This window comes from Rhinoderma darwinii, chromosome 3, assembly GCF_050947455.1.
Source record: "Rhinoderma darwinii isolate aRhiDar2 chromosome 3, aRhiDar2.hap1, whole genome shotgun sequence".
Lineage (NCBI taxonomy): Eukaryota > Metazoa > Chordata > Amphibia > Anura > Rhinodermatidae > Rhinoderma > Rhinoderma darwinii.
Genome location: NC_134689.1, coordinates 21,041,351 through 21,060,393, shown reverse-complemented (window position 1 = coordinate 21,060,393; position 19,043 = coordinate 21,041,351). Strand labels below are relative to the sequence as shown.

Genomic DNA, 19,043 nt, shown 5'->3' with positions numbered 1-19,043 from the left:
ACACACAGGGATGATGGGGGTTATATACAGCAATGTGGGGAGCAATATACAGGGATGTTGGGGGGTAATAGACAGGGATGTTGAGGGTAATAGAGAGGAATGTTGAGGGTAATAGACAGGGATGTTGAGGGTCATGTAAACCCATTAGCCCTGTGTTTATGTAACCATCGGGGCAGAGAGTAGAAGGAGCAGGGGGTGTGTACTTGGAGAGGCGGCACTCCATGTCTTTGATCAGCCAGAACTTCCGGCTGAACAGAGGCACGGCACCTCATCAGCTTCCTTTAGGCTCTATTCACACGACAGGGTCCGAGTGTCGGCCAATAAAAACGGCCGTTTTGGTCCGTTTTTCTTGGTCGTTTTGCATCCGTTCCGTTCCGGACCGTGTTTCAGTTTTTAACGGCCGATTTTGACCCGTTTTGCATCCGTATTTTTCCCTGTCTGTTTTAAAAACTGATGAATTTAATTGTCTGCCACACACTGCCCTCTGTAGATAATGCCGCACGCTACCCTCTGTAGATAATGCCACACACTACCTTCTATAGAAACTTCCACAGCCCCCCTGTAGGTAATGCCACACAGCTCCCTTTGTAGGTAGTGCCACACAGACCCCCTTGTAGGTAGCGGCACACAGACCCCCTTGTAGGTAATGCCACACAGCCCCCCTGTAGGGAGTGCCACAAAGCCCCCTGTAGGTAATGCCACACAGCACCCCTGTAAGCAATGCCACGCAGCCCCCCTGTAGGTAGTGCCACACAGCTCCCTGTAGTTAATGCCACACAGCCCCCCTGTAAGCAATGCCACACAGCCCCCCTGTAGGTAATACCACACAGCCACCCTGTAGGTAGTGCTACACAGCCCCCTTGTACATAGTCACCCCCCATAGATAGCACCCCTCCTACCTTCCTGTAGGGAACAGCTCCAGGAGAAGTCCCTGACTTCACTGTACATATATGGACAGTGAAGGCAGGGACTTCTCCTGGAGCGGAATCCCCGGCCACAGCGTCGGCTGCTGTGGCCGGGGATTCCGCTTTAGGAGCAGTCCCTGACGTGACTGGCCATATATGGACAAGTGAAGTCAGGGACTTCTCCTGGAGATGAATCACCGGCCTCTGTGTCTGGGGATTCCGTTTCAGGAGTAGGGGACCACTCCAGGAAAAGTCCTTGAAGTCACTGTCCATATATGGACAGTGAATTCAGGGACTTCTCCTGGAGCGTAATCCCCGGCCACAGCTTCGGCAACGCTGTGGCCAGGGATTAGGGATTCCGCTCCTACAGGGAGGGGGCATGTACTATGATTGATGACGCTCCGTGTCTTTGCTCAGCCAGCACTTCCGACTGAACAGAGGCACGGCGCATCATCAACTACGTCTGCAGGCAGTGGAACCAGAGGCGGAGCTCTGAGGAGCTCATGAAACATCCGCCCGGCCCACTGCCTGTAAATGTAGTTGATGACGCACCGGGCCTTTGTTCCGCTGGAGGTGCTGGCTGAGCAAAGACACGGAACGTCACAGGAAATAAAAAAATTATCCTGGGTGCGGTCACGTGACCGCAGATCAGAACAGGATAACGCTGGCAAAGGTAAATAGACACTATATTAGAAGTGTAATTAAATATGTCCAATTAAGTTAAAATTGAAATAAAATTTATTCCTGGACAAGCCCTTTAAGGTTAAGAGGAACATTTTTCTGAGACCAATATTTCTGGGATACAAGGAGCTGCTAAAGCGTCTCATTGTGAAGTTCTGTATGTGATCAGGATAGACAATAAAGGCATAGCCCATAATGATATGCATAAATGGAAAGTACTTTATATTAGGAGCAACTTTTATGTGAGGCATTTGCGCCCTCTAGTGGTGAAATATAAAAATAAAACTGTATAGGCTGTATTTACTTGTAATGTTCGCCGTTGCTTTCAGTAATAATACGCCATTATAAGTCCCAGACTAGACAACAAATTCTATCTCCCATTGGTATGCTCATAGACTAGCAATGAGTTGCTGGATGTGTGTGACTCAATACTCTGGTCGTGTGCAACATGATGCCAGATATGCAAAAAAATCCCACGTTTCCATTGACTTCTATATTTACATTGATCAGTAAATATACTGTGTAGAGGGCTCCTTGGGGGTCAAGCACTTACTTGGCTAATGCCCTGACTTCCCGGGCGACCTTCTCCATCTTCAAGCCCACGAATTGTATATCTATTTCATATTTATTAGAGGGGACAGAAACCCAAAATACCACAGTCCTTAAGGCTATGTAAACCTTTAAAGGGTTTCTATGAAAAATATATATATATATATATATATATATATATATATATATATATATATATATATATATATATATATATAAAAGTCATTCAGTGTGTTTGGTGCAACTTCATAGTTAGTTTTTATTAAAAATTATTTTTACTTTTTGAGATACAGCTGCTTTATATTCTCTATACAGAGCTGCTGTATCGTTCGCTAAATCCTGCCCCCATTAGGTCCACGCGATCAAAGAGGGGAATTCCCTGTGATCATGCCGCGGTCACGGACAATCAAAGGGTTAAACAGCTGGGTTCTGAATGTTTTCCGACCCCAGCTGTGTGGGTCAGGAGGCTGCTCTAGGATCAGGAGCTGTTAATTCCAGCTCCTGCTTAGAGGATGAGCTCACACGAGCGCTCATCAGCCTGATCTACAACGACACCAAAAGACAGTGGGCGGTCGGGAAGGAGTTAATCTAGCCCTCCTCTTCCAGATCTTCCCAGTACCCCCTCTTATAGTTCCTCCATAAAACTTCCCTCCCTTAGCTGTCCTTTACCAAAACCCAGCGGATCAAGTGAAGATTAAGGACATTCTTACTATAAGACAGTTTGATAAATCTCCCCCATAAATTGCAATTTTTTGCCTCATTACAATGGCGGCTGACAAGGGGTGGGATATATTAGGCAGCAAGTGAACAGTCAGTTCTTGAAGTTCATGAGTTGAAAACCGGAAAAATTGTAAAACGTAAGGATGTGACAAAGGCCAAATTGTGATATCTTGACGACTGGGTCAGAGCATCTCCAAAACGGCAGGACCTGTGTGGTGTTCCCGGTATGCAGTGGTTAGTACCAAAAGTGGGCCGAGGAAGGACAACTGGCGACAGGGTCATGGGCGCTCAAGGCTGAATGATGCATGTGGGGAGTGAAGCCTAGCCCGTGTGGTCCGATCCCGCAGAAGAGCTACTGTAGCACAAATTGCTAAAAAAAAAGTTACTGCTGGGTATGATAAAAAGGTGTCCGGACACAGTGTATTGCAGGTTGCATGCTGACCCCTGTACACCGCCTAAAGCACCTACAATGGGCACGTGAGCATCAGAACTGGACCATGGAGCAATGGAAGAGGGTGGCCTGGTATGAAGAATCAAGTTTTGTTTAACCTCATGTGGGCGGTCGGGTGCATGTGCAGGATGCACTATGGGAACAAGACAATCTGGTGGAGGCAATGTGATGCTCTGGGCAATAATCTGCTGGGAAACTTGGGCCCTCGCATACATGTGGATGTTACTTTGACACGTACCAACTACCTAAACATTGTTACAGACCATATTTCGAAAAAAGGAATTCCTCAGCACATCCATAAAATATGATATAAAAAGAGCTTCATAAAATCATCTTAAAAAAAAATCCATAGGGGACACAGGTAAGGCATGTCACAGCTTACGCGTTTCGTACAGAAGTGTTCTGACTCAGAACAAAGAAATAGGAGTGGTCCTCTAGCTCACCTTAGCACAGGCATGGATTGTTGATAGCGCACGGGTCCTCGTGTCGGCACACGGGCAGCATAGACAAAAGGTACCAGCCATGATTAAGGACGCAGTCAGCGTCTGAAACGCGTAGGCACCGCTCGATGCCACCAAACCACTCTCTGTACTGGGGAAACACATGCACATTTTAGGTTTCTATATGCACATACATATCTTGTGTTTCTGTCACACGTGAAATCTGTTTCTTTAAAAAATGATGTGTAGAGCTGGTTTTTCATTTAATGTGTCAGGATTGGCAAACTGTGATTTTAAAACACTTGTATCTAATCTGTTACGTATGCTGAGTAGGAACACTTCTGTACGAAACGCGTAAGCTGTGACATGCCTTACCTGTGTCCCCCATGGATTTTTTTTTAAGATGATTTAATAAAGCTATTTTTATATCATATTTTACGGATGTGCTGAGGAATTCCTTTTTTCGATATATTGAGTTTCTTGTCTGCCTACAAGACCCCCTTCCTTCCAAGTGCACTCTATTGAGGAACTACAGATCTCAGAATGAAGATTGGGTGAGCACACCTGTGGTTTTTTTGCTGCTGTTTTTTTCTCCTTCATGTATTGTTAAAAGACCAAGTACACCCCTTCATGGTAACTATATTGCCTAATTTCAGTGGTGTCTTTCAGCAGGATAATGCCCCTTCCACACTGAAAACATTGTACAGGAATGGTTTGAGGAACATGACAAAGAGTTCCTGGTATTGACTTGGCCTCCAAATTTCCCAGATATCAATCTGATCGAGCATCTGTCAGATGTGCTGAAAATACAAGTCCGACGCATGCAGGCCCCTCATTACAGGACTTAAAGGATCTGCTGCTTACGTCTTGGTGCCAGATACCACAGGACACCTATAGACAGGGGTGGGATTCAAATTTTCACAATCGGTTCTCTATTTTGCCAACAAAGACATATGCGCCGGGGCGGGGGGGGGGGGGGGGTTTGGGGTCACAGTGTATCGCGCCATGGAAAATTATCTAATAATCAAATGAAACAATTACAATATTCCAAATACACCCTATATTAAAGAGGACTCTAAATAAAGAAATTCCCTGTTCAGAATGATTAACTAAATTGCCACATGTATATATTTACATAAGCGTACATACCTACCTACCCACACTCATTATATTAAACTCACCCATTACGTATGGACCTATATGCGCACATTCAATATCCTAAGCATGCTCAGCCCATTTGGTTAGGCTGTGCACTGTGAGAAGTGTGGAGGACAGTGCGGAGTGCACAGTAAGCCACGACAACTCTCCCGGCTAATGCACAGATACGGTGCCAGAACAAAGCTCAGTACATAAATACAACACCAGAACCAAGCTCAGTACATATATAAAGTAGCAGAACCAAACTCAGTACATATATACAGCACCAGAACAAAGCTTAGTAGATATATACAGCACCGGAACAAAGCTCAGTACATATATACAGCACCAGAACCAAGTTTAGTACATACAAACTGCTCCAGAACAAAGCTCAGTACATAGATAAAACACCAGAACCAAACTTAGTAAATATATATACAGCTCCAGAACAAAGCTCAGTACATATAGGACGCGGATACAATTTAGTGCAGGGGATCCCGCTTTACCCCAGTTCCTCGAACCAGATGCAATTTTAACAACAGGTTCGGGAGAACCAGGGCAAAACGGACGGATCCCACCCCTTTCTTTAGAGATCTTGTGGAGTACCTTGACAGGTCAGCGCTGTTTTGGAGTGCAAAAAGGGGGACCTACACATTATTAGGCAGGTGGTTTTTATGTAATGGCTGAACTGTGTATATGACTCAATATAAATTGCACAGAATTTCCTGCTGACTTAATTCATGGCATCTACATTTCAATTGCCTATAAATAGATTAACATCAGTTTCAAGCTTTTGTCTTCTTCTGACCCTTCTCTGTAATTAATCTGATCTCAAAGATGGCCATTTAAAAAAAATCACTCTGCTTCTAACCCTGTCTCACCATTCAGTTATTCATGTCGCTGTCTCCCATGTCTTCTGCTCAGATTGAAATGTTATCCTGTGATTTATTCTTTTTAATTAAGAGCTTTCACCATTTCATTTGAATGCCTGCGCAACTCTGCCTCCATTTCCGACTGGCAGATTGGAGGTTCAGTAATTATGTATTGTTAAGTGCTAGAAGATTCATTGCGCCCAGTTAGGGGACTAAAAAGCCAATGGGGCCAGTTGACCCCGGACGTCACACACAGAATGCACTAGTCACAGTACAAGCCACCGTTTAACCTCTTAATCTTGGAGTTTTATCAATTTTTGGGAAATGTCGATCTAATGTTTAGCACTTTTTTTTATTCATTAGGCTATCCTAGTTTTTTGCGTCTTTTTTCTACATTTTCAAATTTGTTGGTTCTTGAATGTTGACTATAAAACACACCCAAGTTTAAACAGTAGAAAATAAGGAAAAAAAAAAAGATTTCTGACTAAATTAGTGCATGGGTTAATACCTGCTTACCTGGTGGTCTGAGTTAGCCGAGTCGAGTAGTTATTGCCAGCTAGCTTCCCCGATGGTCCAAGGTAGTAGAGGCGTTAGCGCTGCATCCATGATGGTCTAGGGTAGTGCAGGGGTAATGCCAGCTTTTCTAGTGATACTTGGTAGTTCAGGGGGTTAAAGGGGTTGTCTGGTTTCAGCAAATTAATGTTATTTTTTGTATAATTAGAAGTTATACAATTTTCCAATATACTTTCTGTATTACTTCATTGTGGTTTTCAAGATCTCTGCTAGTTGTTATTTAGTAGGAACATTTATTGTTTATTTCCAGTGGATAAAGTTCTGTCTATGGTCATGTGATGGACACACAGGTGCATGGCTCGTTACAGTATGTGTATTTTGGCTGTGCCTTGTAATGATCCCAGCACCTGTGTCCATCACATGACCATGGACAGAATTCTATCCACTGGAAGTAAACAAGGAATGTTCCTACTGAATAACAACAAGCAGAGTTCTTGAAAATTTAGAGGAATTAATACAGAAAGTATATTGGAAAATTGTATAACTTTTCATTATAGAAATAATAACATTTATTTGATAAACTGGACAACCCCTTTAATACCAGCTTGCCTAGTGATTTAGATTAGTGGAGGGGATAAAATCTGCTTCCTGGTGGTCTTGGGTAGCGGTAGAGTTAAAGGGGTATTCCCAAAATCATAAATTATCATCTATCCACTGATCTTGAGAACGGGGGATCCGAACTGCCAGATCCCCCTCACTGCACTTTCCGCAATGAGGAGGAGCGTGAATGGAGTAGCGGTCTAGCATGCGCCCACCGCTCAATTCACTGTTTTTGGGAGTTACGGAAACAGCCAAGCGCTGTACTCAGCTGCAAAAGTCATTCCCATAGACATTGAATGGAGTAGCAGCGCACAATCTTGACTGCCGCTCCATTCAATGTCTCCCTAACTGCGGTCGAGTAGTGAGGAAGATCTGGGTGTTCGGAACCTGCATATTTTACAATCAGTGGTGGTCAGAGCGGCGGTGCCCGCAGCGATCATAAAATTATCGCTTATCCTGTGGATTTTGGGAATACCCTTTTAATGTAAAAATCATACAGATTAAAGTAAGCAGGGACAGAGAGGACATGCTGATTTTATTTTCAAACAAGAGCATGTCCTATCCTTGGTGGTGGTTTTCCACTTATTGACTTAAATGGAGAAAAACAGCAGGTAACCCCAAAAACTTTGTGGCTTTTCAAAATAAAGCTCCTTAATTGTCGTTATTAGAAGGCAGATGAGTAGTCTTTATAGGGTTAATAATTTCCTTTCCATGTTCCTCTGATCACAAGGGAGCAGATGAAATGGATTTGATCTAATTATTACTAAGAAACATGTTTTTTATCGCCACCATTCTTTTTGATGTGCACAGTAGGAATCTTGTGATACTGATTAATACAGTCACAAAATAAAATCTCCTGGTAGATCAGGGAGGGGGAGCAATTGTGCTTGTCTGTCACAAAAAACTGTGTAAAGTTGGAGAAAAGAAAGTTTATTCTAATGAAGGACTTCACTTTGCTTCAGAGAGGGCAGTTGCATCGTAGATTCCAATGGTGGTATTTTACCGCAACAGCAAGATGCACAATGTTAGTAAATGAGGATTAAAATCCAGAATAATAGTAATCTCTAATAGTGGGTGATATGATTAAATACTTAATAACTAAAATGTAACTTGAAGTTCAAGGGCCCTGATGCAAAATCTGTTTATTAATGTCATTGTAGAAGTATAATAAACACAGTGATGTCACAGCACATGGATACTACACACAGTGATGTCACAGCACATGGATACTACACAGTGATGTCACAGCACATGGATACGACACACAGTGATGTCACAGCACATGGATACTACACAGTGATGTCACAGCACATGGATACTACACACAGTGATGTCACAGCACATGGATACTACACACAGTGATGTCACAGTACAGGGATAGAAACACAGTGATGTCACAGTACAGGGATAGAAACACAGTGATGTCACAGCACATAGACAGTACACACATTGATATCACAGTACAAGGATAATAAACACACTGATGTCACAATAAAGGGATAACAAACAAAGTGATGTCAAAGTACAGATAAAATAAACACAGTGATGTCACAGTGCTTGGATAATAAACAGTCATTTCACATTAAAAGGATGATGTAATTCTACAGGGATAATGAACACAGCAAAGTCACAGTACAGGGATAATAAAAAAAAAAGTGATGTCACAGTTCGATAATAAAAGACACAATGATGTCATACCACAAGGATAATTAAAAAAATGTGATGTCACAGTACAATGTAGCAACACCATGCAGTGCTAATAAACATTTATTTATTTTTAATTATTATTTGAAATTGCATTGCTGCTATATTTACTATACTTACAAATGTGAGGTTTTTAGCACACATTTTGATCAATTTGTGTGGGTCCACCTGCCATGACAAGGCAAACTCACTTAGACGGGTCCCTACACTGAACTGTACAACAGGAGACCCCTCTCTCTTGGGCCTAGGCGTGCAAAATGTATTCAGGATAGGTAGAAACCAGCTTTAGTCTATACTAAAAAACGCATTTTGCTCCTGCTACTGTAAGCAGCCTGTGTGGCCCAAAACGCGCAACCATGGCCTGCAGCCTCTCCGGATTTGTTTTCCAGCGAGCACATCTGGGACGTCATTGGTCGGCAATGACAAATGGAGCTGCCAGCAGCCAATCTTGATAATTTGCATGCCCAAGTGCATTCAGCATGGCATAACATTCCTCAGACAACCATTAATAACCTCATTGATAGCATGCCAAGTCGTGTAAGTGCGTGTATTTCTGCACATGGCGCTCATACTCTATACTGAATAAATCAAGATGTTTGGCATATTTTGCTTCCAATTTTTTATCATTTGCATATCATTAACATGTCTATCGATCCTGTGATTTCCACAATTCCAAAACATTTCTTTCTTGGTGTTGCAATTTCAATGTTGAGAAGTGTATATTCCATATTTATTAATCTCTATATAGAAATAAATGAATATATTATATGTTTAAGATCGACTTCGCCTACCCCCCTATTTATTAAGAGCAGCTCCCCCGTCCCATCTCATTCTCATTCTAACCTCACTGTATACTTACGTACTAAAGCGATTTGTGTCACTGATGTAAATTAACGCGCAGCCTCGAGTGGAGGAGATAACGGAGAAGAGACCAGAGAGCCTCATTAATTTGACTCGATAAAGAATCATGTTAAATGTTGTGTTTTTCTAATACAAGAGAAAGTCGCTCACAAGCTCATAAATAAAATGAACATTACAGTGCGAATATCTCCCCTGATCCCGGGAACTTAACCAAGATACAAATGGTCTTGTCCTTTGAACATCACAACACTAGATGAAAACACGTTCTTTGAACTCGTGTCTCTGTAACGAGGACTTTAGTGTTTGTACATGATGTACATAATAATTACACTGCAATTTCTCCCTCTTACATCCACACAGAAGTTTCTCGATGATATTCCAAAGCCGGACTACAAATATTTTGGTGCATTCTGGTTTCAAGAGGACCTGTCACCTCTACTGACATGTCTGTTTTAGTAAAAACTTGTATTCCCAATAAAATATACATTCTGGAGCATTTTTTCCCCAAAACTCTTTGTTGTGTCGTTCCTCTGTTATTCCTCCTGGAAATGTATAAACATAAATTGATAATGGGCTCCACAATTCCCATTGTCGATAGGGTGGGTGCACTCTGACACTGATTTGACAGTATCAGAATATGTAAAAAAACATCCCATTGACAGGGGGAATGGTGACCCCCCCCCCCCAGTTGTCAATTTAGTCATACATTTCCAGTAGGATTAACAGAGGGACAGTACAACGTAGAGCTCTAAAAAAAGGTGCTCAAGCATTGGTATTTTATAGGGAACTTCACAAAATAAAGTGATTGTCCGCCATCGATCCAGTACCATTTTACATCTCAGATGGTGCAATGGAGAGATAAAGGACTTCGCATCGGCCACGGGTAACAAATCTGAAGAATCAGGAAATTCCAGCACTTGTTTTCGAAATAAAAATATCAGTTTTATTTGATTAAGTTAAAATCATTATTAGCACAAGTCGAGTGGTAAGACACTTATGTGTTTCAGAGCAAACAAATGGTCCTTAGTCATAGCCTGGTCTCCCATACTAAAATCATAGGTTAAAAACAAACCCCACTGCTGCTAATTCTAACAGCATACGTGTCCCTATTTGTCCATGTGGGTAAGGAATCCCCACGTGTATTGCAAGTTACTCTGCTTCATCATACCAGTGTTGTAGATCAGTTTATATAGCAATAGATTTAGTGTAATGTGACCATAAAGCCAATGGATATGGGTTAAAATAACAAAAGCTGGTAGGTTAACTATTGTTTAATTGGCACGAGATAATTTGTGTGCCCAAAAACATCAGATGGCACAGACTGGCAGAAAGTAATCAATATCTAACTTGCTTTAAACAGGCTGGAATCACCGACAAGGACCTTGACCATGGAGGCGCCAAAAGGAATTGAGATAAATGCAGAAGCTGGTGGGTTGGAAGCATCTTGTAGAACAGACTTGCGGCTAGAATCTACAGATGGAGAGGTAGGACTGAAATTATTTTTTGGGAGGGGCTTGTTGTAAAATTTGATATTCAACAATTAAATAACAGGTGACTCTATGGACACGATTCTGTATGTTCATAGCTATAAATAAGTGTGCCAAGTATCTTGAGGATATGCCTTACAGATGTGTCTGTCAAGGACTCCAAATTCTCACAAAATGAATTCAATACAATATCGTGACATGCTAGTAAAACTATTGACAGGCTGCAATTCACATCACAACCACTGGGTGGTCACACATAGACACATATAGTATAGATATCTCGTGACAGAGTATCACAAAATGTACCTAAGCACGTCTCAGGTTCAAGCATTGATCTGGTGAAAGAGTTATTTATCCAGGATTTTGCGGTGGCCAAAATGAAATGCAGTCAAATCAGGTGCGGCCTTAGGAGAGTGTGATTGCATATGGCATATCACTTGTCATTACTGAAGCCACTTCCCCTGATAGTTTGGACACCCGGAGCTGGCACTCCGGTTATAGAAAGGCAGCTGCATAGGATGCTGCTATATTGCCAAGTGTATTGATTAGGCAGTGTTTAGTCGACTGTCTTGCAAATTGTTATTTGGGCGCCAACAGCAATGCCATTTGGGCATTAGTATAGTTATTTGTATTCTGTATCACTGTATTATTTGGGCATTAGATGGTACACTATAGGAGAGGTGGCGTCAATAGAAGATACCTCAAGGGGGCTTTCCAACTTGAAGGGGTATTCCAGTTTCAGCAAATAAAGGTTATAATTGTATAATAAAAGAAATACAATTTTCCAATTTACTTTCTGTATCAATTTATCACAGTCAAGATCTCTGCTTGCAGCCATTCAATGGAAACATTCATAGTTTACTTTCAGAGGATAAAAATCTGTTCATGGATTTTATGAAAATAACATTTAGTTGCGGGAAACGGAATACCCCTTTTAGTAAAATTCCTTTGATCTGGCATTAGTGGGACCTGATAGGTGCTGGATTATCAAATGTTCTGAGTATTGGATAGTGATAGAGAATTATACAAAACATACTTGCAAGGGTAAAGAACCTCCAAAAAGACAACAGTGGTCTACAGCCTATGACTGTTGGGAAGAGGGATTTAAAAATTTATGTATTTGGACTGAAAATTTAAAAATTGCAATTGACTTACCTTACCGATTCTGCTCTGGTCCCCCACCACTGATCTTAAGCATCCTCCGCCACTCCACATGTCCCTTCACGCACCCGCTAACATTTTGTCTTCTGAGCAGGTCTGCTGGGGCTGAACGACGCAAGCGGCGCGATGACGTCATCGCACCGCTAGCGTTGTTGAAAGGCGCTGATTGGCAGGGCAGAATGACTTGCCCCGTCAATCAGGGCCTTTCAACAATGGAAGCCATCTCGCCGCTAGAGTCGTTGAAAAGTGCTAATTGGCAGGGCAAGTCATTTTGCCTTGCCAATCAGTGTCATTGTAAGGCGCAGAATGGTCGGACACGGCATGGAATATAATAGGATGTTATAGACGCAGGTACAATTACTGCAGGAGGGAATGGCGGTGGCTAATTTCAGTGGCGCGGCCTCCCCCTCAGAGAGGCAGCAGGCCGCCGCCAGAGGCGAGAGGCTCATCTCGCCTCGTGGATGGTGTGGTCCTGGTTACAGTTCCCATGTCAACAGTGCCACAGTGCCCATGTAGATAGCGCCCTGCAATGCCCGAAGGACGCAGATACAATTCAGCACAATAGTATGTGAGGGCCTACCAAACCAGCAGTGACGAATGGGGGATAGCCAGGGGGATAGCAGTGGCTGGTGCTAGAGCTCCAATGATAATCCAGCTCCGGGCAACCGGAACCCCCCACCCCGCTGAGCGTGCCCTGCATTGTGCATGACATATGCTTTTGTTCCATGAATAATTTGAACATAAATTAAAATCAGCACTTTTTTTAACATAACTATTTCCTTTCTTTTTCAGATCCAGTTAAAAGCAGCTAATGTAAAGCTTCCACAGCTGCCGCGGGGGTCATATTCTGCATCTGCTCCCCGTCAAAATGTATTTGAGATCTGCGTTTGCGCCAGTGGGAAATTATTCCTGTCACAAGCAGGCAGTGAATCCACCTGTCAGACAAATAACAATATTTGTCTATAAGAGACTGGAAAGCCAAACTCCAAAGACCAGGAGTACGACTGTAACCAGACACAGAAAGCCTCAGAAAAATATGTGTGTGTGCGTGTGAATATATACAAATATATATAGATATATATCTGTAAATCTATTAATCTCCCATGAAAGAGATGTTTCAGTGCCAGAAGCTCAGGGTGACCCCCAGCCGTCTTCCCTCTTGCCTGTATTCCATTCTCCTCCGAAGTATCTCCTCATTTTCAGAGGTGGTCGTTCATTAGAAAACCCAAAGAAATACGTTATTGTCCGCCATATAGACCCTGACATTTGTAACCTAGCAACATGTGGCATCCTGTTCAACTTACATTTTTTAGGCCTTTTATCAAAACACAAATGGTTAATTTCCAAAGAGTTGGAAATATGAATTCTTCTGATTTGTGAGTTTTTGGATTCATGATCTCTGTACTGTATATAAACTGGACAACTCCTGTCGAATTCTGGTTTAGTTCAGTAAGCAAGTAGGTCTGTTTAGTGTAGGACATACATAACCAGATTTAATGGCCTGAAACATTTGTCAAGAACCATGAACTGGGTCATGTAGGCAGAGGATTAGATATCACATAAAGACATATTCTAACATTTTTGAAAATTTCTGTGAGAGTATTATCCTTTCATTTTCTATAAGAGTTGGCATTCTTTGCTTAGGCATAGGGTTGCAGATGTCTCATCAACCATTGGTGTTGGTGGGACATCTCAGCAAGTGTAGGTTGGTAGGACTTCTCCACAAGTGTTCAAGGCCACCCTTTTATTATTTTCATATTGAGACAGGTCCATCATGTTCCATCAAAATTCTAACAAGATTTTCATGATTTCTAAGAAAATCTATGTATCCTCAGAACTCTATGATGAGTTTCATGGGTTTGGAGGAGTTGGTTATGGATAATCTAATAGATTACTTTATCCGGTTACAACTTTCCTGTTTTATAAAATTTACTAATTATAACATAAAATTCAATTCTGATGGGTCTGACAGAGATAAAATATATCTATATATACAATCAAACCTCTTTGAGACGAACACCCAATATTTTCGAGAAGAATGGTCTACCAGAGTGGTGGTCCTCTCAAAGGAAAGGCCAATATACATGGGATATAAGGAAATTGAAAATCCATCACAGAAACATCTGGTCTAGATCAGGGGTGGTCTTCTTAAACAGGTGGTCTTATGAGAGGTTTCACTGTATCAAAAATATATTTATCTATCGAAATAGTTTCTTGAAGCACCTCTATTGACGGCACAACAATTGAGATGGTCAACCACTAACACTCTTAGGTCATACAGAATATACTTTTCCTGACTACTATACTTTTATTCTAGTGGACACACTGTAATTCAAGTGTATTTTGCAGGAAATGTAGTCAACCATTACACTTTAATAACAATATGAATTTGATGTCTGCCTAATAAGGTGAAATACCAAAAAGACCTTCACGTCATATTATTCAAAAAAATGGTTGCCAAGGATATTTTTCTATGTTATTCTATGTAGAATAGGTGAAAACAATCTACGAAGATGAAATCATCAACTTCATCGCATTTCTAGACAACCCAATGCGTTTCAGGTTTGTTGAACTCTGTGTAAAGGACAGTTTTAAAAAAAGCCAGGAAATATATTGTATTCACTATATGGCATTGATTGCCATTGATTTTGGCAGACTTTCTTATCTGCTGACCACCATATTGTGTTTTTAACCTCAGGTGTCTTTTTTTTCTATTTTTTTTGTTAGTGCATTTATATATTGCACCCCTTCTCTCCCAGTAATAAACTCTTCCATTTGTCCATAAGGTCACCCGGAGCCATGTATTAAGGAGGGCACTGGACTGAACCATCTCTGATCAAAGAGGGGGAAATGTGCCTATGCCTTAAGACAATGCACTCTGCAAGGAAAAGCACAGAGGGGGAGTTTCTGATTTGTTTGCTGTCTATATTTTGTTCATTTTTTTTTGTTGGTGGGGGTACGTATGATGTATGGTGAATGAGTGATGACGAGTGGAAAGATTTCTTATGACAAGAAGCTATTTTGTATGATTAATTACATTACAGGTTACTAGACGAATATGCTGCTACAGTCTCATTACCTGGCTATAGGGCACTTACAAGATGACTCCGATCTTGTGACCTGATATTGGAACGAGGTTGAAGTCATGTGGCCTCTCCGTCATTATGTTTTTGATTCCCACCTTGCCTATTTTGCCCATCAATCACGTCACCCCTAGTTATTACCTTACTAAAAGGGGATAATTATGGAAAATGGAGACTAGTTTGTATAACCCCAATATGAAGGCTATGTCTTGTCTATGAGAACTCCAGCATTTTCTCACACCCATGGTTGTAAATATTTTCATAACATGACAGAATTTGATACATTTAAGATTATATATTTTTTTTAGGAATGTGGAGTAACAGTTTTGGTTGCGCCTCCTGTAATACAGTCATAAAACCACGGAGCCTTTGGGGAAATTGGATTTCTATCATGCCATATAAAATATCTCGAAATGTACAATATACAAGTTTAGCCAATGTATAGAAACAACTTGATGTTAAGAGTCATTTTTTCAGTACATCTGTAAGATCCTTGAGGTTATCATTAGTGTTATGTATAATGACCTGAAAGATGGTGGACGGATAAAGGTTTTGTTTATCTTCGATAAACCCATTGAACTTATATAAGGGTTTTAGGAGGTTCTAGGATTTCTGATCCGTAAAAATAGTTTTATATAGGCTCAAAATTCTGAAAAAACTATTTCTAATATACTCCCCTTTAAAATTTGGTGCCGTTCACACATCACTAGTCAATGAGAGCGCTTTTTGTTGTCATCACTGCACTTTGCCACCAAATTGCTGTCCACAGTGGTGATATTACTGTGGACGACACATCACCACCACAGCCATGACATGGCACTGGTAGGACATGCAAAGATGACTACAGTAACTGGTGGCATGAATTTGTTGGATTTTTTATTTTTTTTGCCCATATAAAATTATTTTTAGAGGATCGGAAAATCTCTTTAAAAAATGGAGTTTTGGTCTTGACATTAATGTGTATGAGAGGTTGATTTTAGTTTGCCAGGCTCTTGATGGTATATTAGATATGCTTTGCCAAAGGTAGCAAGGAGGACCTGTGGGTAGGAACATAAACATACAAGACATAATTACGGTCATTTTGTATCACTCGTGCCTAGTAAGAATACATGTGGTTTGATCAGGGTGACTTTCTCACCTGGTATCATACAGTATAATGGGTAAATCTTAAGCCAAAGTCTGGTCAGAACTGAGTTCTGGAGTGTCATAAAAGAAATAAATATATATACATATATATATACCGTATATATATATATATATATATATATATATATATACACATATATATATGTGTGTGTGTATGTATATATATATACATATATATATATATATATATATATATATACACATATATATATGTGTGTGTGTGCGTATGTATATATATATATATGTATATATATATATATATACTGGAGTTCAAACTGGTGCATGGCGTATCCAAAAAGTTCACTTTGTTAATAGGAAATGTAAATGATCTTGCTACTCCCTAAACCCAAAAACGAATGAATAGATAAGATGTCATGTAGAGATTAAGTTCATGGCAACACAAACATTTCAAAAATTGAATGACCATGATGTACATTTTTTATAGATGTGCATTTTACCATATAGTTTGCATATTATATTAAGGGGTCCATATGTCAACTACTGAGATTTTTTTTTAACCCTATAGTAGTAGTTAGGTGAATTTGAAATTCCACCTAATTACCAATTATAAAATGTATAAGGTTGTTATGCTAGTATTTTAAATGTAGGATATAAAGGGTTTCACATTAATGGGGCTATTCTTACATCTAAACCTAGTGACCATTCTTGGTAGGGACTCATGGGACTGTTAATAATTAGTTAGTATTCTATCCACTGACACCATCCATATAGCTTGACTCATTTAGTAGTTTGTAAATTTGGTTTTGCCTGCTATCATTGTATGCTTATCTATAAAACCGATGAACGTTGAGTCAAAGCAGTGAGAAGTGTGAAACACTTTAGACATACATGTCTGATAGGTTGAGGTCCCAGAGGTGGGCAAGCAGGGGTCACCTGACCCCCATTCCGCAAGGGCAAGCGGTGGCAATATCCATTGAGTCTCCTCATGGATGCTTCTGGCAACAACTGCCTTGGCTTGTAGAACAAGAATCAAGGAGCCCCTGTTCTTTTGATAGGTGGGGGTCCCAGAGGTGGGGACCACCACCTATCAGACATTTATAACATATCCTGTGAGGATCAATATGCACTTGCAGGCTTAATAGGGCTTTACTTAATTAGCTTGCACATGACCTCCATCAATTTTAAGGGCACGGCCAGACGTGGCGGATTTCCTCCGCAGCTGTCCGCATCAATGCCGCACCTAATCCGGGTTGCGGATTACGGCTGCGGATCTGCCCAAAATGTGCAGTAAATTGATGCGGACTAGCTGCTGCGGACTGCGGAAAAAGTGCTTCCCTTCTCTCTATCAGTGCAGGATAGAGAGAAAGGACAGCACTTTCCCTAGTGAAAGTAAACGAATTTCATACTTACCGGCCGTTGTCTTGGTGACGCGTCCCTCTTTCGGCATCCAGCCCTACCTCCCTGGATGACGCGGCAGTGCATGTGACCGCTGCAGCCTGTGATTGGCTGCAGCCGTCACTTAGACTGAAACGTCATCCTGGGAGGCCGGACTGGAGACAGAAGCAGGGAGTTCTCGGTAAGTATGAACTTCTATTTTTTTACAGGTTGCTGTATATTGGGATCGGTAGTCACTGTCCAGGGGGCAGAAACAGTTACTGCCGATCGCGTAACTCTTTCAGCACCCTGGACAGTGACTATTTACTGACGTCTCCTAGCAACGCTCCCGTAATTCCGGGAGCCCCATTGACTTCCTCAGTCTGGCTGTAGACCTAGAAATACATAGGTCCAGCCAGAATGAAGAAATGTCATGTTAAAAAAGCAAGACGCATCCGCAGCACACATAACATGTGCATGACAGCTGCGGACTTCATTGCGGAATTTAGAATCTCCATTGAAGTCAATGGAGAAATTCCGCCATGAGTCCGCAACCAGTCCGCCACTGCTCCGCAACAGACAGAGCATGCTGCGGACACCAAATTCCGCTCCGCAGCCTATGCTCCGCAGCGGAATTTTACGCATCGTCTAAACGAACACTTCTAAATTTAAGTGGAAGTCAATGGAGAAACGGCTCCGCTGCGGATTAACGCTGCGGAGTGTCCGCAGCGGAATTCAAGTGAAATTCCGCCACGTGTGAACCCAGCCTAACACGAGAAGTAAAGCAATGTTCACCATTATGTTCACTATTTAGTATATTTAACTATTGGCCCTTTGGCTGTGGAACAGCTTACTCACGTCCCAATGTAAATTACATATGGACCCTTAAAGGGATAGTCCAGCCATCAGCATTTATCATCTATCCATAGGTTAGATTGGTAGGGGTTTAACCTACTGATCGCTAGAATAGGGGACCCCAATCCTCAATCCCTCCCCTCCAGAAAAGGCACAGGGGTGTTATATGGTTCTGTGGCCGAAAAGTCTATTCTATTTGTATTTATATATCAAATTCATAGTGCATAGTATACTGACTATGGCCATAAAAAGCTCAGGGTTTTTCTGTTGAGGACAGAGAAGATACAATGCTCTTAAAGGGGATTTCCACTAAAAACGTAACATTGGTTATATTTTTGTAGATCAGAAGTTAGAGCTTTTGTCATTATGTTTTATCTACTTACAGAGATATCAGCATTTCTTTTTCCTATTGTGGCAGCCATATTTACAGAGGAAGAGCATCCATATTAGTTGTCTTGAATTAGTTTCTCAGGAAATGATGGTAAAACTATCAGCATGTTCAGTCAATAACAAATGTGACAGTTTTATCATCAATTTCTAAGA

General features: G+C 41.3%; 1 protein-coding gene across 2 annotated transcripts in view; it reads left to right on the top strand.

The window, feature by feature from the left end:
- The window catches only part of SGCD (sarcoglycan delta), a 423,838-nt gene extending 407,437 nt beyond the window's left edge, over nucleotides 1-16,401 (top strand). For both annotated transcript variants that reach the window (XM_075856102.1, XM_075856103.1), the window contains 2 exons: nucleotides 10,794-10,917; nucleotides 12,874-16,401. In XM_075856102.1, the coding sequence (XP_075712217.1) occupies nucleotides 10,794-10,917; nucleotides 12,874-13,047 (298 nt within the window). In that variant the 3' untranslated portion in view covers nucleotides 13,048-16,401. The remainder of the gene's footprint in view (nucleotides 1-10,793; nucleotides 10,918-12,873) is intronic.
- Nucleotides 16,402-19,043: the final 2,642 nt, after the last annotated feature.